The 24,092-nt window shown below is 43.4% G+C and overlaps 1 protein-coding gene across 4 annotated transcripts in view; it reads left to right on the top strand.

Moving 5' to 3' along the window:
• ESRRB (estrogen related receptor beta) overlaps positions 1 to 24,092 on the top strand; it is a 194,117-nt gene that overhangs the window by 142,249 nt on the left and 27,776 nt on the right. For all 4 annotated transcript variants that reach the window (XM_056850858.1, XM_056850856.1, XM_056850855.1 and 1 more), the window contains one exon: positions 8,212 to 8,328. In XM_056850858.1, coding sequence (XP_056706836.1) covers positions 8,212 to 8,328 — 117 coding nt within the window. The remainder of the gene's footprint in view (positions 1 to 8,211; positions 8,329 to 24,092) is intronic.

The raw sequence follows: 24,092 nt of genomic DNA, 5'->3' as shown, positions 1-24,092 counted from the left end.
TAAGACTGCTGGTTGACGGTTTATACCTGATTTTTTTTAAAGTATGGAATTGCAGGAAACCATTGCTTGGATCCACTAGAATGTTTCTGTGGAGGAAAGGATCTCTGTACTTGAAGTGCGATTTTTTTCACCCCCTTCCTTCCGCTGCAGCCACCCATGCCCTCTGAAATGCTGTTCCTGGCAGTGGATCCTTGGAATAGCATGGAGGTATTTTAGGCTGCAATGGGGTTAAGAAGGTAAGGAAGTTTTGCTCCCTAGACAGAAATCCTTCTGTATCTGCAGAAACATTCTGGCCCATAGATTTTCCTCATAGGATTTGAGTCCTTGCAATCAAAAGTGAGGAATCTGAGATGAAAAGTTCAAGACACTTCATAACCAAATATACTGTAATTTTAAATGCCCCCCCCAGTTTCCTTGTGAATGGGCCGCTGCAGAAGGGCAGGGATCCTTGTTCGCTGGCTAGATGTACGTATGCTCTGCAGTTGCAGTTCATTTATTAACTAGAGATCAAGCTTGAATTTCAATTTCCAGCTTTTAGAGATATTTGATACTTCCCTGGCTATTGAAATTCAGGTGTTGTGTAGTGCCAGGGTGTAGACTGGATGGAAGCAGCTGGTACAGCTCTCTGAGCTTCTGCACACTGTCTGTGTCTCGAATCAGAGCATGTGATGGCGGGGCTGCGATCATGCTGAAGGGCAGTGAAGAAAGGTAACTGACACATTGGTGATGATGGTCAGGATGTAGGCCTTTAAGAAGAAGAAATAGTTTTAATACTCCAATTTTCTCTACCTTTAAGGAGACTCGAACCAGCTTACAATCATCTTCCCTTCCTCTCCCCACAACAGACACCTTGTGAGTAGGGTTGCCAACCTCCAGGTGGTGGCTGGCGATCTCCCACTTTTACAACTGATCTCCAGGCGACATAGATCAGTTCACTGGGAACAAAATGGCCACTTGGGAAGGTGGACTCTATGGTATTATACCCTGTTGAAGTCCCTCCCCAAACCCCTTACTCCCCAGGCTCCACCCCCAAAATCTCCAGGTATTTCCTAACCTGGAGCTGGCAAACCTACTTGGGAGGTAGGTGGGGCTGAGAGCTCAGAGAGGACTGTGACTAGCCCACGGTCACCCAGCAGGCTTCATGTGGACGAATGGGGAAACAAACTCGGTTCACCAGATTAGAGTCCATTGCTCATAAGGAGGAGTGGGGAATCAAACCGGGTTCTCCACATTACAGTTGAGATTCTTAAGCAGTAAGGATCAATGGAGGAGAACAGGATGTGCAGATGCAGCCTCTTCCAGCAGCAGCCAATGTGGCACAGTGTCTGGGAAATGCAGTACATAATCATATATTTCCAGTAAGCTTACATGCTACGGGGAGAAAATGGCATAGGGTGGGGGAGGCTAAAGCCCCTTGAGTGCTGTGTTCCTAATCTGAATTGGTAGGGTAGCCAACCTCCAGGTACTGGCTGAAGATCTCCTGGGATTACAGCTAATCTTCAGCAAAGGAGATCAGTTCACCTGGAGATAATGGCCGCTTTGGAATGTGAACTCTATAGCATTATACTCCATTGAAGTCCCTCCCCTCCCCAAACCCCACCCTCCTCATGGTCCACCCTGGCAACCTGATGAACTGGGCACTGCAAATGTGGGAAATGAGAGGAACTTGCAACTCATCTCTGACTGTAACACAGGACGAGGGCCCCAAATCCAACCTGTGTAATCCATAATGTACAAATTGGCAGTCCTGGACAGCGTACCTTGTTCAAGGCTTTCTAGTAAGTTTTTGGCTGCTAATCAATAACCCATGTTCAAGATTGAATCTCCTAGATCACTGTGATCTCATGTTTTTCTTTAAAACAAGTGTGGCCTTTTTAGGAATCATGCTTGCATCTGTAGATGCATGAAAGGCAGCATGCGTGAGAGCTAATGCTATGTAGTGGTGGTTGGACTGGGCTTGGGGAGGCTGTGGGTTTAAATCCTCACTCTCCCATAAAACTTTCTCTGACTTTGGACCAATCAATTTCTCTTTGCCTAACCTGTATCACAGGGCTGTCGCAGGGATAAACATGAGGAGAGAAGAGAACCATTTGGGCCACCGTGAAAGGAGAAGAGTAGGATAAAAACATGCTAGATAGAAAGCAGAATGTGTTTTGGGTCCTCCTGCTTCCCCTGCTAAGAAGTGCTGGAATTCAATCTCTTAGCAAGAGCAGGTTTACTCCAGTTTGGCTCTTGCTAGCAGCCAGGTCAGCTCAACCCTTCACCCCATGCACCTTTGCTGTTACAATAAAGTCTCTGATGTATGATGTTGTGCCTTCTATGTCGCTAGTTTGGCTTCATGTTAACCCATACTGTCAGAACCACTTTTGTGACGGAACTTCTCCTGATCCACGTTGAACTTTGCTGCTCTTTCTCTTCCACTTTACTCCCTCCAATCTGTCCCCTCTACTCACTACAAATTCCTGGCCAGCTCTTCCTCCCCTTCTTTATTTGTTTGATGTAGCTTGTTGGGTCTCTGGGCAGACACCATGTCACATTTGTGTTCTTGTCACAAGAAGGGTAATGTTTTAACGTGCAACGACAATGTGACTCAGACCCTTCAGCAGGAACAACAATTAGTGCCACCTCACCAGTTGTCTCCTCTTGCACATTGCTGCTGGTTGGCCCCACTGGCTGGGTCTGAACCAAGTGGTCCCTTCTGGGATGGCTTATGGCAATGCAGGGGCCACCTCAACTTGGCTTATTCCTGGGTCATTTTAACTTCTCGTCTGCTCCTGGTGCCAAGACTGGCTCAGAAAATCATGTCGGCTGTAATGTCACCAGTGCACCTTCTCCACATGTTGCCTCTTTAAGGGGGATGGGAATGAAGTTTTTGCCTCTCTCCAAGATGACATTGATCTCTGACTACAAGATATGCTGCAGTTTCAATCCTGTTGCCAGATCCCTGCTGGGGGTGGGGAATCCCCTGCTTTGGGCCTTCTCCCCTGGTGCTGTTCAGCTGGCCAGACGGGGTCTTTCCAGTTACAAATTGAGGCCTAAGCCTAGAAGCTGTCAGCGCATTGATGTAATTTCCAGAAGTGATGGCATCATGTCACCGACAGTGTGGTAGACACTCTGATATTTGGGCAAAACTCTATGGTAATAACTGCTTCTACCATAGAGTTTTGTCCAAATACCAGAGCATCTCCCATGTCATTGGCAACATGATGACATCACTTCCAGAAGTGACATCAATGCACTGACAATGTCAAGGCTTAGGCATCAATTTATGCCTGGTAAGATCTCCCTCCCCCATCAGTTCCTGGGGATACCTGGCAACCCTAAACCTAACCGAGCATTATACCTGCCTTAAGAAGCAATGCCTGGCTAGAGGATGCATTGGAAAGAATATTGTATATATATTACCTTCATTTCTCTGTTTGTTGCACTCGTGTGTGTAGTAGATTGGTTCTATTTATTCTTTCATTAAGATGTTTGTGCATGCTTTTGGGTACTGACAGTGTTACCCTAAACAGAGATGCGCCCTTCTAAGCCCATTGAGTAACAACTAGCTTAGATGGGTGTAACTCTGTTTAGGGTTGCACTGTTAATCTCTTGCCCCAAAGTCGCCACAGAAAAGGCATAATATGTTCTGACCACCTAGGAAGAGGGACTTGCCTTGGCTGGTCCTGGTATATTGATGCACTTGTGTAACTGTCCATGTCCTAGAACAGCCTGGATGCAAAGGGGAATTGGCCCACAGTGGCGATTCAAAGGATCTAGGAGTTCTTGGTTATCAATTAGGTGCATTTACTTTATCACATGACACATCTGAGTCTGAACAGCAGGTGTGTGGCCACTCGGCTCTGGTGAGGCTGGATCTTGTGACAGTTCTGGGCAGTATCTAACACTCTGCTGGTGCTAAGTGAGTATTAAATGGTAGACACCGTTTAACTTTAGACTTCAGCGTGACTCTCAGGAGTGTACATGCATCTTTTAAAAAGTCACACAAGAAGAAGCCTTGAGGTCCATTACTAAAGTTGCAGCTGCTTAGGATAACATCCTTGTGCCATAAAACAGATACTGTGTTCCTTGGAAATTCACTACTCTACCTATGCCCACTGGAAGTCTTGAGAAATGTGGGGTATACATTTAAATAATCAATAAAACCAGTGCGACCTCTGGCATTTGGAATGTGTTTTATTTTGTTTTTTGTTTTTAATTTATTGACGTTTATACTCCGCCTTTCTCATTAAGACTCAAGCTAGATTACACAGAGTGAGTCAATAAAATCAACAGGATGGGACATTCAGTAAACAATGAAATAGGATGTGGGTTGCAGATCCAACTCACATCCAAAAACAGTACTGAGGCAAAGCAAACTGTTAGCATGACACATTAAATGAACCAAAATTACATAGTAGGATTCAGCTTACAGTAAATGATACACAGCAGTATTGACCACTGTCTCTAATAATATATACAGGTAACTTTGTGAATCTTTTTGTACAGTGCTACCATATTATCTGCATAGAAAAGCCCTCTTGAATTATACTATTCAAAATAATACTATGTGTTCGTATATTGCTTTAAAGTGTTTAAAGTATACATTAATAATGCATATTACCATATTTTCTTGTAGTGCTTACAACAGCCTTGTAAGGGAGATCAGTATTATTATCCTAGTATTGCAGTGGGATGGAGCTTGCCTAAGGCTGCATAATGAGTACATGGCATAGAGAGATCCAAACCTGGGACTAGGGGTGTACATTCCGGTAAAACCGAACTGGAAAACCCCCCTGAGAAATACCTTATCTGTGTTTTGGGGGTTTTTTATACTGGAAAAAATGGCAGTAACTTAAGAAAGCTGAAAAGCAGATCCAGAATAATGCTGATTTTTTGGTCATTATTTAGGGCCGCTTTGGCCCACACCACCATTTTTTTAAAAAAGGAGGAATCCCCTCCCTCCCTCCCTCCCTCTCCCCTTCACTTTCTTGCTGGTGCCACTGCCACCTCTAAAGTACATATGGGTCTCGGAGGCAGCTGGAATTTTTCGGGTTCAAGTTTAATAAACATGAAAAATTTTGAAAAATCTGTAAAAAGCTGATATTGTGATTTGGCTTTTTTTTTAAAAAAATCAGGTCTATTAGGCCTGAACCCGAAAAATACTGGGGGGAAATAGTGCACAGCCCTATTAGGGACTTCCTGATCTGTAGTACAATACCTTAAAATGCGTGGTGCTCCCAGTGGTTCTTTTTAGTAGGGACTTAATCCAAATCAGGGCTGCAGCATTGGGGGAGGGGGAAGCTAAGCCTCTGTGTCACTTTCCTAACCTAAAATTGGGGTTGCCAACCTCCAGGTGGGAGCTGGAGATCTCCTGGAGTTTCAATTGATCTCCAGACTACATAGATAACTTATTTATTTAAAACATTTATTCGACTTCTGGAGAAAATAGCTGCTTTGAGTGGCATTATACCTTACTGAATTCCATCCCCTTCCCTAAACCCCACCCTCCTAGACTGAACCCTCACATCTCCAGGTATTTCTGAATTCTGGAGTTGGCAGCCCTACCTAAAATGGCCCTGCGGAGCACCTGTTCACTGCCTATCAATACCTATTCAGTACCTATTTACCCCATCAGTACCAGTAGGGTAAATAGTTCCTCAGGCCATTTCAGTTGCAAACAATCTCAGGATGACTTGCTTTCCTTTGTCATTTTTTGTTAACAAGTACTTAGGCCGGGCTTAGGAAGAGTTTTGTATCTGGACACATTTTCAGGGCAGCTCACTATAAATGTGCTTTAGTTTTCAGTGATGTTTAACCAATAAAGCATTGATTTGGAAATCTTGTGGGAATGAACTTTTAGCATTTGAGCCTCAAATGGTAATTAAAACTTGCTCAAGAACCAGAAAAACAGAAAGAAGCCATCTCAGGGGAACAAAGAGAAGGCACCTTTAAGCTTTCCCAACTTCAAGTTTTTTGGTTCTCCATAGCATAATTCTTTGTTTGTATTTTAGGTAATAATTGGGAGGTTATATTTCAGTAATAAAGCAGAGGGGTTTAATTTCCGACTGCTGCACAATTGCTGAACTCCTTCCCATTAGAGGTTTGCCAAAACCACGTGCCAAAGGGTGTCCTAAAGTTCCTGCAAGACTTTCTTGTCAGGAGGTGATGAGTTTTAAGCAGTTTTTACATCTCTTTGTTCTTTTAAGTAGACATTCAGATTGTGCTCTCTCCCCATGTCTCTGTGATGTCATCCACCACTTGCCCTAGGGACTGGGAAGGACAGAGAAACTGAAATAAATCAATTAATGTATTAGTTACCAGTCTTGGTCTTTAAGGCTGGAGGTATTTTCCCGCTGGCTAGGAGCATCTTTTTTATGAACTTGCAAACCCCATCTTATTTTCATTGAGAGCCAGTGTGGTATAACCAATACACCATTAAACTAGGACTAAGGAGACCCAAATTCCAGTCCTAGCTCAGTGGATTCTATAGGTCCTTTCAGACTACCATTCTAAATCAGATGTTATCTGTTGTTGGCCCAATTCCAAGTTAAGTGATACAGAGACGGGTGTTTCATATAACTCATTTCAATCTGTCTATGAGCCGTCTCTAAAGCACTCTGGCCATTTCAAACAGTGCTGCTCTTTTTTCCACCATCTTTTTTAGAGGCACATTCTTTTAGCGGCTTTTAAAAAACATTTAAAGATTAGTGCTATAGCATTATAGTGCTATAGCACCATAGCAATCCAATGCCTCTAAATGCTGGTGATATAGCAGATGCAGATTGCTATGGTGCCATAGAGCTATAGCTCTAATCTTAGGGGGGGAAATTAAAAGCCAAAAAAGAACACATTGCTAAAAAAGGGCGAGAAAAAGTGGTCCTTTTGGAAGTGCTCCAGACATTTTAAACAGCTGACTGCAGTGATTCAGAAGTGCAAGTAAGAACTGAAAATGGGAGAAAGCAGTTTTCATTAAAAATGGCTGAGCTCTGGGATGCCAACAGGACACGTGGCTTTGTCTGAAAAAGTAAAAAAAAAAAATCCATTAGCAGCTAGGAGCCAAAACAGTTGTGTCTAAAATGACAACAACCAGCTGCTCAAACGGATTATAACTATTTGGCACTTGAACTTACTTTTTTGACACTCATGATTAAACTGTGAACTAATCAGGAATATGTTCATATTTCACTGAGCAACACAGACAGCTTCTGAACAATTTTGCCACTGCTGGTTGGTCAGAAGCCGACTCACAGCTGATTGGGGATCAGCTGGGAGTCCAGTTCTGACCTTACCCCTCTCAGCAAAACAGCTACATGGTGAAATAGCAAAAGGGAGAGGAGAAAGAGCTCTCCCCCCCCCTCCAAGCTGGGTGTGGACAGAAACAATGCTTCTGAACTCCCCCTTGCAAAGGGGAGAGGAGAAAGAGTTCGTTTCTCTCCTTTTCTCTGCAGCCCAACTCCACAGCTTGGGGTGGGGAGAAAACAAGGGAAATCAGCTTGATATCTGATCATCCCGTTTGCTGCTTCTCAGCACATATGAGAGGCAGCTGAGTTTCCAGGATGGGAAATCAGAAGAGCCCAACTTTCAGCTGGTCAGTTGTGTACCTTGCTGGCTACAGAGCATAACTTCCCCAGCAGGAGATCAGAAGCCAACTTCCAGCCGATCCTTCATTAGCTGGGAGTTGGCTTCTGATGGCTTCAAGTAGCTTGTTCCTGCAAACAGTGAACTTGTTGTGTCAATTAATTGGCTGCCTGATCACCACTGGCAAATGGGAAGTGAACCAAATGGGCAGGTGTTCAATTATTTCTAGGAAGACCTGAATTCAAATCCCCACTCAGTCATGAAGCTCACCAAGTTGGGCCAGTATCTTTCTTACTCAGCTTAACCTGTATTGCAGAGTTGTTGAGAGAACAAAGGGAGGGATGTCGGCCACCATGAGCTCCCTGGTGGGATAAAACCATTAATAAATGAGAAGAAATAAGTATTTTTTTATATCTTCCTGTTCCAACACATTAATTGCAGTCCATGAGGCTTCCAAATTACTCTCTTTGGTTCCATGGCAAAGGTGTGAATAAGTCCACAGCATGTATGTCGATGATGCTTCTGGGTATACTGATCATTATATGAATTCACCAAGTAGACTCTGCAGAACGCTTCTTTCAACACTGGGGCAGTCCTTGCTTCTATTTGTTGCAAGACTTTAGTGACCACTGCTCTTTGTGTTTGCAGGGAACATTGAATACAGCTGTCCAGCTACCAATGAATGTGAAATCACAAAACGGAGGCGCAAATCCTGTCAGGCATGTCGCTTTATGAAATGCCTCAAAGTGGGGATGCTGAAAGAAGGTAAGGAGAGGCAGCCAATGTCTTCTGGCCACTTGGCAGCACCTGAGGGGGAAAAAAACCCCTCTGACCAAGGCCATATTACACTTTGGGGTGAAGGAAGGGGCATAGGAAGGTTAGAATTTTGTGTGGCTCAGCAGCACAGTGGCATTCACTTTTGTGTTAAAGTGAAATTCAGTTTCAAATTTGAACCGGAATGTTGAAGTGAGCAAAACCAATTTTGATCAGCCATGCTTTCCCCGCCATTTTCTTAGAAGAAAGCTCAGTTGCTACTAATAGACATGTCCAGACTGAACCCTGGAATTATTTGGGCAGCCATAATGCTTTGGAAGAATCCCAAGGACCATGTTCTCATTTGTTTCAGCTTGTCTTCACAATTTTCTATACAAAAGTCCTTGGCAGTGTACATTTATGACTGTTTTCTCTCTTGAGTTCAATACATGACAAACCAGTGTAGAAGGGGAAGAAGTTCATGCTGAAACCATTGGATTTTACTAAAACACTCATTTGAGAAGGGAAATCCAAAAGTGTAATACTGTGCTTCATTACTGAACTGTGGCCTTGTCCATGCTACTTTTACATGGGAGGAAGAAAAAGGCAAGACAGTGCTTGAGATATTCGTGAGTCTTTGTGGTCCAAATCCCCTACCACCAGAGTTCTTTCTTGGCAGTTGCTCACAAGATACTTCTCCTACAGGAAACATGATGTTGTGATTTGAAGAATGTATAAATGTTTCGGTGCAGTGATGCATGTTAGAAAGCTGATGCATAGAGTCTTCTTGATATATCTAATAACAGAAAAACTCATTTTTTCCATGTGTGTACATGCCTTTTCCTACATATAGATTATTTCTGTACTGGAAAGAAATTTGCATTGTTTCTTGTAGCCACTTGCTTTAAAATGGGGTGGAAGTGGTTGAAGAATCCTACATTTCCCTCCCCATATTCTGAACATTTATTTTTATAAACACTTTTATAAAGAATATACTACAGGTTCTGTGTTCCCACATACATAAGACAAGGTGATTCAGAACTGCGCACTGAACATTGTGTGGGTTGTTTACAGAAGTGTGTTACATTGCCGTCGCCTTGTTACAAGTGAAAGAAAGTTTGATAACAGTCCATTTGTTCTGAGGTCAGATAAATCTCTGGTTGGAAAGAGACCTTTTTCTCTGGGTAGGTGCTCAGCTTGCTGTCTCACTCAGCATATTCACCTGTTCTGTATTGTCCAAACAGGGCTTGGCTCGTCCCTCATGCTTTGGCTTCCCCTCCCTTTCCCTCATCCATTCAATGTGTCCCATTGGGAATTCGATGGCAATTAAACACATTCTTATGGATTGGCTTCAAAGCTTCATTTCCTCAGGTTCCCTCCAGAATGGAAGAAACGGGATGGGTGGGTAGGGAGTAAAGGTAGCAGTTGTAACTTTCTGCATCAGTGTGCTTGGGAAAGCACAGCTGCCTCAGCCTAACCCACTCAAAAGAAAAACTATCAGCTATAGAGCACTCCAGCCCCGTACATTTCAACCAAAGCAAGCATACTACCACTGTGAGAGCCAGAAATGAATTGGAAGCCTTGCACAGTGTTTTTCTTTTGAGGTGCTGCAAGCTAGGGCTGTTTGTCATGTGGATTCTAAAGCCTGTTTTGCCCTTTGATTGACAGATCATATCTGAGGTTAAATCTCTCTTTCTCAGCCGCAGCTCTTCTCCTGACCTTAGGGAGGTCAGCCCTGTGACCCACATGACCTTGCTTTAGATTAGGCTGATGATGCATCCAGTGAAAGATAGTTGCCTGATTTGAAGGTGGAACAGTTGCCTACTGATGTGTTGTCCTTTGCAGACCAGGGGTAGAAAGTACGGAATCTCTCTCGATCCCTTAGATTCTTTTATATTACTTACTCTTATTTCCTCTTTTCCCTGTATATCACACATTTATCTCAGTTCTTCATACCTTGATTCAATGCAGATTTTGCTGCCGGTTTCAGAATAAGGGTGTGCACTTCAAAAATCATCATTTTGTTTTGCAATTTCAGAAAGAGATCACCATTTTTCTAAAATTTTGGGTATATTGAGAACATTTTGGGTACATTTTTGTGGTTCGGGAATATTGAGCCCATCATTTCCTACAGGGGAATAAATTTGGATTTCCAGAGCTGCTATCGTTTAACTAAACAGCACCAAAATTTCAGGGAATCTAATCTCCCTCTGCCTACTAAAGACCAGTAGGGAGTGAATTTTGTAGTTGTGACAATTTTGGGAGTTGTTCTATTTTGGATATTCCCGAGCCAAACTGAAACAGGAAATGTTGGGAATACTTTTGGCTTGGAAATATCAGAATGCACACCTCTACTTCAGAATGTCCCAAATTTAAACTGTTCTGTGTATCAGTCATTGCGATTGCATGTGCCAGAATGGCAGAAGACAGTTAGTAATTAAATGCATGCCTCTTGCCAGGTCTCCTGATATTTATTGTTTCCCACCCCCTCTGCAGTAATGAAGGCACTATGCTGGTTTCTGAGGCTGTGTCATGAGCTAGAAGTTGTAGCACATGTCCAACAGGCCATGTCTCTTCCACCTCTCCCCCTGAGTAATGGCCAGTGACAGAAAAATGTGTTGCACAGAGTCATCATGCTGGGAGCTTCCCTGCCCCTCCTCCCAAGTGGCAGCCAGTATATTAGAGACGGAAAATGTGCAGCATGTTGTCATCACATCACATATTATGAACTATCAGACTCATAGGAGGGAGGTGGAGATGGGGTTGCTGATTTCGGCAGCAGCAATGCATGCGCCAGAACATTTAGTTAATGGTAATCTACAAAAATACCCACATAGTTGTACATGTAGAGAGCCCCGTGGTGCAGAGTGGTAAGCTGCAGTACTGCAGTCCAAGCTCTGCTCACGACCTGAGTTCGATCGTAACAGAAGTTGGTTTCAGGTAGCCGGCTCAAGGTTGACTCAGACTTCTATCTTTCCAAGGTTGGTAAAATGAGTACCCAGCTTGTTGGGGGTAAAGGGAAGATAACTGGGGAAGGCACTGGCAAACCTCTCCGCAAACAAATTCTGCCTAGTAAACGTTGGGATGTGACATCACCCCATGGGTCAGGAATGACCTGGTGCTTGCACAGGGGACCTTTACCTGTACTTTAGTTGTACATTGTTGTTACTGCTAGGAAGTCTACTAGATGTAATAATTTAATAATAATGTGAATTAAATCAATATGGTTGCACACAAAAATAATGAAATCTAGAAAAGTGAAGAAAAAAATAGTTTTATAGTGTTTGCTCTCCAAGGAGTCAGCAGTTCCTTTGAAGAACAAATCTATAATTGACTTTCTGCACAGAAGTGCAGAATTGGCTGGGGATTTTCACTTATAAAGGGGTCGCTGGTTTTGCCTACTGCTGGTTCCTGTGATTTCTGTTGGCTCATCCACTCCATCTCCTAGTCAGTGCAGAATTGTTTGCACTTGCACATTTTCTGTTTCTATATCCAGGTCAGTTTCAGAAGTTCCAAATGAAGAGCTTGCTTTTGAGAAGCACCTCTGCATATTCATTGCTAAGAAGGAAATCTTGATTTTCAAGCGGCTACTTGGTTTACAGAATCATATCATATAACCATCTCCTGTCATCCCACTGAATTTCCTTTTCTTGTTGCTTTCAAGGTGTGTATGGTGCCCACACTATCTCCAAAGACTGGGAAGTTAGAGCAATGGCCAAAAATGGAACGCATGATAATAAAGACCCCTTGACTGCATTTGGGCCAATGGTGTTCTCCAGGGCTTCTTTCTGTAAAAGTAAATCATACACATACAGTCTTTATTATCAATTGCTATTCGTTATGTAACTCCCATTAACCTGGGCTATGGGAGAGTACAATGTGAAGAGAACCCAGATGAGGTGGCATGGGTGAGGAAGATGATGCTAGCAATTCCTGAATTAGAAAGCAGTTCCTCCAGCCCACTGGTTTCTGTGGGGGGAGAACTAGCTGGCAAATATTGTGTTCACATAGGGACCTTTGGGAGAGGCCATCTTCACACATTGTTCTGTGAGTACATATGCACACCCACTCACACATACACAGTGGATAGACCTGGGCTTGGAAGGAAATGCAGTTCTCTATACCAGGCGTTTTCACACATGCCAAATAATGCACTTTCAATGCACATTGCAGCTGGGTTTTACGGTGTGAAATGGCAAAATCCACTTGCGAAGTGGATTGAAAGTCCATTATTTGGCATGTGTGCAAGTGCCAGTCTCTTCCTCTTGCTATTCAATTTGCTGCTACTTGGGAGAGCAAGAAACAGGGAATTGCTGTTGCCTTAGAGTCTGGATCTAGGAGGAAAAACCAGCTTGAGGGTCAGCTCAAGGATTTTTGGCATCCTAGGCAAATGAGTTTGCACACACATTCCCGCACACCATGTGAAAGCTGCTGCATCTCCCCCACTGGGGCCAAGGATGTGGCTTCCCGTGGTGCCACACCTCCCAGCCAGGGCAAATTGGGGTGGGGGAGAAACAGCCCTGCAAAAGGGCCCTCTGGCCCACCTTTGGCCCCACCCTCCCAACAGAGGGAGGAGGAAAGAAGAAAAGGGGCCTGCACCCCCAATGGAGGAAGGGGGAAACTGAAGCAGTGCTCTAGGCAGCCACCTAGGTGTACCTAATGGATGGGCTGGCCCTGCCATCCTCTGTGTCTCACAGCCGACAGATGGCAATGGGCATGAGAACAGGGAAGATAATGAATGCTGGGAGCATAGTTCTCAGAACCACTGATGATGATGTTTTATATTTATTATTTATTTATTATATTATTTATTATTATATTTCTAGCTCGCCCTCCCCAGCCAAAACTAGGTCCAGGGTGGGGACACGATCTATGCATACCCCCAAAGATCTTTCTTTGTGATTTTATCCCACAAACATATTACACAGGATTGAAAATGCAAAGTCTGTTTAACTTTAAACAAATGAAAATAATGGAAGGAAAAAGAGGGGGAAAGTGATAGAATTATGGTAAACAATAGAGTTTGACTACAGGGTCATTTGGTCGATTAAGAGATGGAGCCCACTAATATAGGAAAAACACTGACGTACATTCCAAATGTGGTGGAAGTGTTTTGAGCACACTGCCCTGAAAATAAATTGTTTCCACCACACTTGAGAATGTCTGTCTTTGCCTATAGCTATGTTTCAAGGTGTAATAGGAATCCTCCTTCAATACCTGCTGTCCCAGTTACTGTGGCAATCTTATCCCTCTTGCTTGAAGAGACAAACCAACCCTTTGTCACTTCCTGGCTAGGATGCTGAATTGCTGTGTGTCATAAACTGGACACAGGTCATAAACTGGACACAGGTAAGCAATTAGAAGGCCACCATGGTGTAGTTGTATAGTGGTTAAGAGCAGTGGTTTGGAGCGGTGGAGTCTGATCTGTAGAACCGGGTTTGAGTCCCCACTCCTCCACATGAGTGGTGGAGGCTAATCTGGTGAACTGGATTTGTTTCCCCACTCCTACATACAAAGCCAGCTGGGTGTCCTTGAGCAAGTTACAGCTCTGTTAGAGCTCTCTCAGCCCCACCTACCTCACAGGGTGTCTGTTGTGGGGAGGTGATTGTAAGCCGGTTTGAGTCTCCCTTAAGTGGTAGAGAAAGTCAGCATATAAAAACCAACTCTTCTTTTTCTTCTTTGCCTCTTCTGCTCAGAACTCCTCTCTAATTGTTTTTTGTTCTCCATTCACACCTCTTCCCTCCTGATAGCTCAAAATTCTTTCTCATTTCCCTCCACAACTTCATCCCCCTCCCCCAAGATTTTGGTCAGTATCCCCTCAACTTCTTTCTTGAGCCCAAATAAATATTTTAGTTCATTCCTAACCTGTAGCTTGAATGCCACTATTGGCACATTACTTGGAATTTGTGGCACACTTGGAGCGACAACAGAGATCCCATGGGATTGGCTGTGGTATAAACTTAGACTAGATTCCTGCCTACCCGCCCAGTGTAGGACAGATGCCTCCTCCTGGGCACGGTAGGTTAGAGGCAACCCTCCCCACCATGCAATCCATATGCACTGTACATGTGGATTTATACTTGTCATAAAGGTTAGCCACCATTGACTTAGAGGGTTACACATTCATTTACCCTGTAATAATCTTTCCTGCACTGGTTTCTGCAGCTGGGTTCATTAATAATGAAGCATAACAAATTTCCTTTAAAAATTAATGTTTAATAGACTGGATCTCACAACACAAATCATGTTCTTATAGGTAAAGTTCATGCATAATTGTGGTGTAGTGGTTAGACATCAGACTAGGATAAGGGAGACCTAGGTTCAAATCTTCACTCTGCCATAGATGGTTTCTGGGTGATCTTGAGCCAGGCATAGAGGCCCCTTTCAGATTACCATTCTAACCCAGATGTTATCTGTTGTTGGCCTGATTCTAAGTAAAGTGATACAGGAACAGGCATTTCATACAGCTGATTGCAATCTGTTAATTGCAGAAGCACTCTGGCCCTTTCAAACAGTGCTGCACTCCCTCCCCCACCTTTTTGTGGCATGTTCTTTTTCGGCTTTTTTTTTTTTAAATCTAAGATTAGTGCTATAGCACCATAGCAATCCAATGCATCTGAATGCTGGTGATATAGAACTGAATAGTTATATCACCAACATTCAGATGCATTGGATTGCTATGGTGCTATAGCACTAATCTTAGAACGTTTCAAAAAAGCCAAAAGAGAATGCATTGTGAAAAAAGGTGGGGAGAAAATGGTCCTTTTGGAAGCGCTCCAGGCATTTTGAACAGCACACTGCAGCGATTCAGAAGTGCAAGGAAGAACTGAAAACAAGAAAGCAGTATTCATAAAAAAACTGCTGAACCCCAGGAAGCCAATGGAACACAAGCGCCTTTGTCTGAAAAGGTAAAAAAAAAAATCTGTTAGCAGCCAGGAGGCAAAACAGTTGTGTCTGAAATGACACAAAATATCCGTTAGCAACTGGCTTCTCAAACGGATTGTAAGGGCAGTTTGAGAGGGGCTGGGTTCATTAATAACGAACCTTAGTGAACCTTATCCCTCAGGGTTGCTGTGAGAGTAAAATGGAGGTGATGGGGAATTATGGGTCCTTTGGATCCCTGTTGGGGAGAAAGGCAGTGTATTGAAAGGCAAACTTTGGCTTGCCATTATGTGAACAAGCCTGGGAGATCTTTGGGCTTCTGTGCTCCCTCCTTTCCTCACGCGTGGCCAGCTAATTAGCTATTCTTGGGGCTTTGGTTAGAACAGCCCTACTGGATCAGACCAGTGGTCCGTTTAACCCAGCATCCTGTTACACATCAGCCAACCAATAGTAGATGATGGCCAAAAAACAGGGCACAGAGGCCAAGGCCATCCCTTGATGTTTCCTCCTAGCACCGAGTTTCAGAGGTTTAAATTATTGCTTATTGTGCCACATAAGTACATTTTATGCTTTGCCTACAAACCAGGTTTTCAAGCTAGGAGCCAATCATAGTTTGGAATCCTAGTTTGTGGGGCAAGCACCAGCCATAGTTTACTGGTTTAGCTGTAATGACAAGCTATGGTTTACTGCAAACCCTGAAATAACTAGTTATCTGGCTGTGTGTGAACAGAAGATGGAGGAGTGAGTGTGACTGAGACTTATTCTCAGAACAACAAATGATGGTTTGCTATTATGCTTGAACAAACTATAAAACAGGAGCAATTCAAACACATCCAGCAATATTTACTGTTTGGATGGGCAAAGTGGAGAGGTTAGGGAAGAAAAAAATCTAATACACCTGTACTTTGCTATTTTAAAAAGTGTCCCCAAGACCTCATGAAAAGCAAAATAGGGATCATGATTTACCAGCGACATCTCAGATAATAGGGACTGTCCTTGGTAAATAAGGACACTTAGCGCTTATGCATCAGGTGAATTGAAGGGAAAAAGTGAGGCTCCAAAGGGATACTTTAAGGCTATGAAAGACTATCTGTGTGAAGCACACAGCAGTGGGGTTTTTGTTATGGCAATGCAGAAAGTGAATGAAAAACAGGCAGGAAGGGAGCAGAGCAAGCAATCAATAGGTTTCTCAGATATCCTTGCCACTTTGCTTAAGAGAGCCCTAATCAATGTAGAGCAACTAAGGGAATGCATGTGCTCTACTGGGCCATCTCAGTTTCTTCTACCGTGACACTGCAGAGTGGAAACTCACTGAGATAAACTACAACATGTGGATAGAACACAGTATGGAAAACTACCCATGCAAATGTATTCAATGCATTGCATACTGGAAGTAACCTTTTTTTCTAACAAGGATTTATTACAGGTTGCTTTTCATTGACACCGTAGGAAAGAGGTCAAGAAGTGAGTGGACTCAGAGTATGAAAGCTCATCTCACATAAGAAGATTGATACTTCTGTGTGCAGTGGCCATTTTAGGTTGCATCATACCAGTTCTATGCCAGCTGTCACCCTTGTCATAAAGGGATGGTTCAGAGGCCCAGAACAAATGGCATCCATTTTTTTTCCTTTATGGTATAATGACACCACTGTTGGTACCAAAGTTTGTTTGTTTTTTGTTTTAAATTCTTTATCAAGAAGTCTTGCTTCTAAGCACAGATCTGCATCTTCATTCATGTCATGTGGTAGAGTACTTCCCCCCCTGGAATCCAGAATCTTGATGCGCTGTTTTATTAATATATATTCAAACAGGGTTTTTTTAAAATGGGGAGTTTTTGAAATGTGACAGCCCATCCTTGAAAACTGAAATGGTACAGTCCAGGAAGGACTCTACTATCAGATTTAGAGAATGTGTAGCTCTCAGAATTCTGAAACTAAATTCACTCAGAAGGAAAGGTTTTTGTTCTATAATTTGGCCAGGAGAATTTGTCCTTCTACAGTATTGAAACGTTTGCATGTTGGGAAGGAATACAATAGTTTAGCCTTTTCATATTTTAGTAGCATTTTATCCGTCAAGAAATGTCAAGAGCAAGACTGACAGGTAACTACAATATGTGAGATCACATTTTAAATGTAAATTTTTTGGATAAGGCTCAGTTTCTGCATATTTCGGACAAGGCATTGACTGAGATCAGGTTGCTGTAATTATGACCTTACAGAGCAATGCAGAAAAGTACTGTTTTGTCTGTTTTCTCTGCAGTAGCCAATGCAAAGGAAACTGTGAAAATATTTTAGCAGCCCCAATAGTTTGAGCAGTTAGCAAGCGCAGGCAGAGTGGTGCCACATAATGTGTAACGGGCAGGTGACAATTAACATGTGAGATGCTGCAAGATGCTGACTATATTCAGGGAAAGCTTTTCCTTGAGAAGGGCTGCATGGGGAAACCTGGTCGCAAGGACCTATGAGAAACTTATTAGAGAGGGGGAAAGCAGACAGCAAAGAGATGCTGCCAGAAATGCCAAGTTCACAAAAGAACTTCTGAAGTAGTTGAAACTTTTGATAACTTTGTGAGTAAAGGGGGGCCAAGGGAATTTGGCTTTTCCTTCCTTTTTGAGTAGGTGTTTATACCACCTCATGGATCCATGTCATGAGGTCGACCATAAAACTGCTTTGTTCTTAAAACAGCTTAGACTCCCCCACCCGTTTGTCTCTGTCCAGCTGTAGCTCATTACACTTTTGGCCTTGCACCAAGGCTAAACCCAGCCAGTCATTTACAGTTTTGAAATTGGAACTCTTATAATTTTCCCTAAGCCTCACATTTTCAATGTCTTCTGAAATTCAGTAAGGAGAGCCACCATCAGCAATTCTAAAGGGAGAATTTTGTGTCATGTTGAGTCTGCCAGAACCTTTGACGAAGCATGTGCAAATATATGTAGTGAATATGGTTGCCAGGTCCCTCTTCTCAATCGGCGGGAGATTTTGGGGGCGGAGCCTGAAGAGGGTGGGGTTTGGGGAGGGACTTCAATGCCATAGAGTTCAATTGACAAAGCAGCCATTTTTCTCCAAGTGATATGACCTCTATCGGCTGGAGATCAGTTGAATTAGCAGGGGATCTGCTACTACCTGGCAGTTGGCAACCCTAGTAGTGAAACACCTTCCCCAAATGTAATTTTGTGGCTACATATATGCAGAAGGGTAGAAAACAAAATTGAAAGGGAGCACCGTGTTTCCTGCCCTTGGAGCAGCCTGGCTGCACTTTGGCTTGTAGAGTGTGAAACTCCAAAGCTCCTCTCCCTGGCTCTGTGAGGCTCCTATATCCCCTTCAAGGCTATTAAGACTGGCCCTACCCATCTTCGGTCCTCCGACCCTCATCACTGATAGGGGAGGAGCTTATTTAGAACATTGGCAGAGGCTTCTCTGCTCCTTCTGGTCACTTCATTGGATCTCCAGGTGAAGACACGCTCCATGTATCTGATGGAGTGGGCCCGGTTCCTATGGAAGTTTAAGCTAGCAAATGTGTGCTTTAAAATTGTCTGGTAGTCTTTAAGGTGCTGCAAGACATTCCCTCCTTTGTCAACATTTATTGCATTTCTAGAACTGGGGGAACTGACAACTTTCCTGGAAAAAATGTAGAATTAGGTGGTGGAGGGCTGGAGGAGGGGAAGACTCTGTGTTGTCTTTAGAAGCATCTCATATTTAGGACAAAGATCAGAGACAACATTTTGTTTAAGGTAAAAACTTTGGCAAGATCCACATATTTAAAAAATAGCATGACCCCAGAGGAACCCCATACAAAAAAAGGAAGAAGAAGAAGCCGCCTTCAAGGAATGCAGAACACACTGTGGTAGAAGCAAAGGAGGGATTGTCATCAACTAAAACATTCTAATTCACAACATCCAGGGCTTGCCAAGAGCAGGCTTGGATTTATTTTGTTATCTATGCAAGCCCTTTCTGCAGTATTGTTAGAAGTGCCATATTGTGGGAATATAAGTGTATTTTTATCCCAGTGCATTTTCTCATATCCTTAGATTCCTCCCTGCCCAGTGTGATCTGTCTCAACCATATTAATCAGCAGAATATCAGAGCACCCTATTTTGCCAAGGTCAAGGCATGCGAGAAGGTAGATAGAGGAAATAAGCAGTGGCTCAGATGTCTTGTATTCTTATTTTTGCTAGAAGGTATTGCCTTGTTAAACAATGCTGCCTGCTGTGCCCGTGGTTACCTCTTACTTTGGTTTACCTACCGTTCTCACACAGCACCCAAGCCCTTCCTACATCTGTTTCCTCACAGCCCGAGAGCACCCCCTTTCTAGATCTTGCTTCTACACAGACACAGGGAGATAATGGAAGGTGAGGGTGGGCAGAATGTTAATTGTACTAGATCAGCTGATCCCTGACTACTTTGTTGGTTTTCTGACTGACTTTTCCTCATCTCTTCAGTTCAGCCAGTTCTGCACAACTGATTGTTGGCCGAATGGGAGCCTGGCAGCAGCACCATTTCCAGCTTTTCTGTCCAAGTGCTCATTTTGGGTTCCCTTTTCTTTCTCCTTTATGTGCCAAGCTGTTTACCACCTCTACCCTTGTCTAAATCCTAGCCTTTGCAACTGGCACTGTGTTCCACTCATTCTCTCATACCTTTCCTAATTGCACAACAACAGTCAGGAAGGAGGAAAGTATTGTAAATTTTTTAATCCTTCATAAACTGGGATGGAGGGGGAAAATGGCATGTAGGAAAAGGGGGGGGGGGACCAGGAGTGGATTTCTTATGGTGCTGAAGCATTGTTGCTAAGTTCTGCTACTGCAAACAAATTCCTGGGCTTGACATGTGCTCGGAAGCAATCTGTTCCTTAATTCTGTGTATACAGGTTGACTATCCCTTATCCGAAAATCTAATATCCAAAATTATCCAAAATCCAAAACTTTTTGAGCGCCCATAAAGGGTAATAAAATGGTACACGTTCAGGCCGGTCATGCCAATGGCAGATTCCCCACGCCCCACATGCACAAAAGTACTAAAAATATTGTATAAAATTACCTTCAGGGTATGTGTATAAGGTGTATATAAAAAAATAAATGAATTTTGTGTTTAGACTTGGGTCCCATCCCCAAGATATCTCATTATGTATATGCAAATATTCCAAAATCCGAAAAAATCTGACATCTGAATCACTTCTGGTCACAATTATTTTGGATAAGGGATACTCAGCCTGTACTGTACAAAAATGTGTACATGTGTTGGGAGCTCTGAACAAGAACATTTTTTGGGGTGATGATCTTCTGGAATATTGAAGAGAAAAACAAGAAGTGAACATTTGCATGGAATGGAGAGAATATGTGGTCTGGAGAGATGGGGCAGAGGTGGAGCGTATCTGTATGGGAGATATATAGCTGCCTTATAAGTGCTGCTCCTGAACATTGTATGAAGAAGGGGCAGGCGGCAGATGTCCATTAATATTCTAGAGGAAGGGCAGCCTGAGCATGTTCAGAGGCATAGTGCATGGATGGCTTTATAAAGGGAACTGGAGAGGTTCATGGATGGATTCATCAGTGGCTACTAGCCATGGTGGCTAAAGGGAACCTTCACATTCTGGGGCAATAAACCACTGAATACCAGCACTGAGAGGCAACATCGGGGAAGTCCTTGGCCTCTATGCCCTGTTGGTTGGTCCTCCAGGGAAATTGGCTGGCCACTGTGTGATACAGAATGGTGGACTAGATGGAGCACTGGTCTGATCCAGCATGGTGCTTCTTATGTTCTTAATTTTAAGAATTCCTAATGAGAGAAAGATATTCTACTTTAAATGTTCAGTCTCTTTCTCCTTTATCTGTTTGATGTGTTTCTGCCTACAGATCTTCCCCTCTTGTTTCCTTCCTTGGCCCCACATACATACTTGTGTCCAGAGGTAATTCCTTTTTTCATCTATGAATCATTGAAGGATATCCAAGTCTCTACTGTCTTGAGTTCTTACATTAGCTCTCCTCCCACTCCCTTACAAGTATTCTTCTGACCCCAAGGATCTCCAGCCCCATTCTCTGCTTTTTTTTTCTTCTCAAGGGCTCACCCACTGCCACATTTATAGTCATGCATTTTGAAATTTTCTTGTTGCTTTGCTTTTCATTCTAACCTTTCTAGCTGATCTTTGTTGCTTGCCAAAGAATAAAAGTTTGTTAACAGGGTGATCTGTGAGACACTGGTAGCAATATCCTCCTGGATACTAAGTCTCACAATAATTGTGGTGCTTCTGTGTAACATAGGGTTGCCAACCTCCAGGTAGTAGCAGGAGATTTCCTGCTATTTCAACTGATCTCCAGCCGATAGAGATCAGTTCCCCTGGAGAAAATGGCCACTTTGGCAATTGGACTCTATGGCATTGAAGTCCCTCCCCTCCCCAAACCCCGCCCTCCTCATGCTCCGCCCCAAAAACCTCCCGCCGGTGGCAAAGAGGGACCTGGCAACCCTAGTGTAACATCTAAGGCCACAGTTCCTGGGGTCGGGGAGGGGGGAGTCCTCTTGAAGTCAATGGCCATTCACTTCTAAGTATTGAGAAAACCAGTGTAGTATAGTTTGAGTGTTGCATCAGGATCTGGTAGACCCAAGTTTGAATTCCTACTCTTCCATGGAAGCTCACCAGTTGACCTTGGGCCTGTAATACACTTTCACCTTACCTTACCTCACAGGGTGGTGGTTTTGAGGAGAAAATGGAGGAGGAAAGAAAAATGTGGATACAATGGGACAGGCAGATTATTCTATACAGCAAGAAGTGAACCGATCCAAAGACACAGATGTTGCAGCCATTTATCTGCTCTCTGAGATGCCTCTGCTGACACGCTGTGTCTTTGCATCATTGCTGTAATGAACCACAAAGCTTAATTGCTTGAAATAGTTGACAGTTATGAATGTGAGTTTGTAGAAATCAGCAGTGTTGGACTGGTACTTTTTGCATGCTTTGATTAGAAGGGAGAGACTGAGAACAATGTGACACCTATTCCTGATTTTAGCAATTTTTTAAATGAAGGGGTGATAGGTGTATGGATTTCAACATTAGGCAATATAGACTTCCAGTATTGTTCCATCGTTGTTGCAAGAGACTGTATTGGCTTTAGATTATGAATCACATCTGCAGGAATGAGGACTTAACAGAAGCTTCTTCTTTTCAACCTTGCTTACAATTTTCCTTTTGTGATAAGAAGGGAATGCCACCGTTATGGTTGCCAAGCCCTGTTCATGACCATCCTCTTCTGCCTTTAGCACCTGCCTAACAGACAGAATTTTGACAAGCGCAGGTGTATCTCCGTGCCAGGAGGACATTCTGTTGGTTAATCACTGCCTGCTGTGTAGCTGTTAAAGGCAGAAGAGCACTGCTAGAAAAAAAGTGGCATCCCTAGAGCCTCTTATCCTACAGCTGGGGGTTGCAAACACAGTAATCTAGACCCAGTTCTCTTTGATAGCACTCAGATCCAACTGATCCTAGCAATTGAAACATTATTCACCTGAATACTAAAAAAATCCCTCATTTTCTCTTTAAGTGTCTTCAAACAGAGCACAAATATTCTGGAACTCCCCCCAGCATTTTCCGACAACCCACTTGCCCCCTTCCTCCACCCTCAGCTTCCATTCCATGTATTTTCTGAAAGATATTTGATTTCAGTGAAAGCTCTGCTGACATCCATGCAATATGCTTGCACTTTCCCTTTGTGCTTCCTGGGAAGGATGAGGACTCCTCCGGGGATTCTGGGTAATTGGGTTAGTGGCCAGCTCATGTCAGGAAATTAAAAGGCGGCCCTGATCAGGTTGCTGCTGCATGGGGTTTAATGGCTTTGTATTTATAGAGTATTCTGCCTCTAGCTCGTGCCAGAAATATAACTTTTCTAAGCATTGACATGAACAAAGCAAATGGAGGGGGGATCTTTCACTAAAATGCACATGTGTTTTTAAAAGCAAGCTGCATTTCAAAAAATGATACTGGTATGTTTCAAAAGCAAATTTGACCATAATGATCCCCTATGACCATATCTTTGGTGTTGAGCATAGGAGTTGTTGCACTGTGTCTTCTCCCATATCTCTGTGTTTTAGGGCATTTCCAGAAAGAAGTGTTTGTGAATCCTGGAAACAAGGTTACCAAACGTGGGTTGAAAATTTCTGCAGATTTGGGGTTGGAGGGGTTTGGGGAGGGGAGTGACTTCAGCAGGGATGTAATGCCATAGAGTTCATCTTCCAAATAGGCATTTTCTCCAGGGGAACTGATCTTTGTTATCTGGCGTTGAGTTGTAATTCTGGGAGATCTCCAGGCCCCACCTGGAGATTGGCAAGTCTAGAAATGATGGACAGTCCAAGCTGCCTTATACTGAGTCGGCCCGTCGGCCCACCGTGGTTACTATTTTCTCCCTTGATTGGCAGCAGGTTTTCAGAGTCTCAGGCAGAGAGCGGTCTTTCTCAGCACCTGCCACCTATGACCCTTTAGGCTGGAGATGCTAGGGATTGAGGCCACAAGTGTTTATGCGAAGAATGTCATTGAGTCATGGCCTCTCCATTTTGGGAAGGGGATCTAGTTGGAACCCCATGTCTGCTTTCTCTTTTTGCATGATTATGACAAATAGCCAGCCCAATTCCTGAAGAACACTTCCATAGAGCTCTGCATTGCGCTGAGGATTCTGATTGCAGGAGCAGAATGGGACCTTGGAGGTGTCACAGAGCTGGCCCTATGGCGAGAAAGAACGATGCAGCTGGCTGCAGACAGCAAACTTTGACACATTCTCCCCCATATGTTGTTTGTGTGTGCACACAACTGGAGGAACAGCAAAAGATGGAAATTCAAGCAGTAGGTTTGACATAAGATAGCATTACCGAGCAATTGGACTCTGCTTCATACCTGTGAAACTAGTGGCTGCTTTCACA

This window comes from Euleptes europaea, chromosome 6 (genome assembly GCF_029931775.1).
Source record: "Euleptes europaea isolate rEulEur1 chromosome 6, rEulEur1.hap1, whole genome shotgun sequence".
In the NCBI taxonomy this organism is placed as follows: domain Eukaryota; kingdom Metazoa; phylum Chordata; class Lepidosauria; order Squamata; family Sphaerodactylidae; genus Euleptes; species Euleptes europaea.
This window is presented reverse-complemented; position numbering and strand designations above follow the sequence as displayed.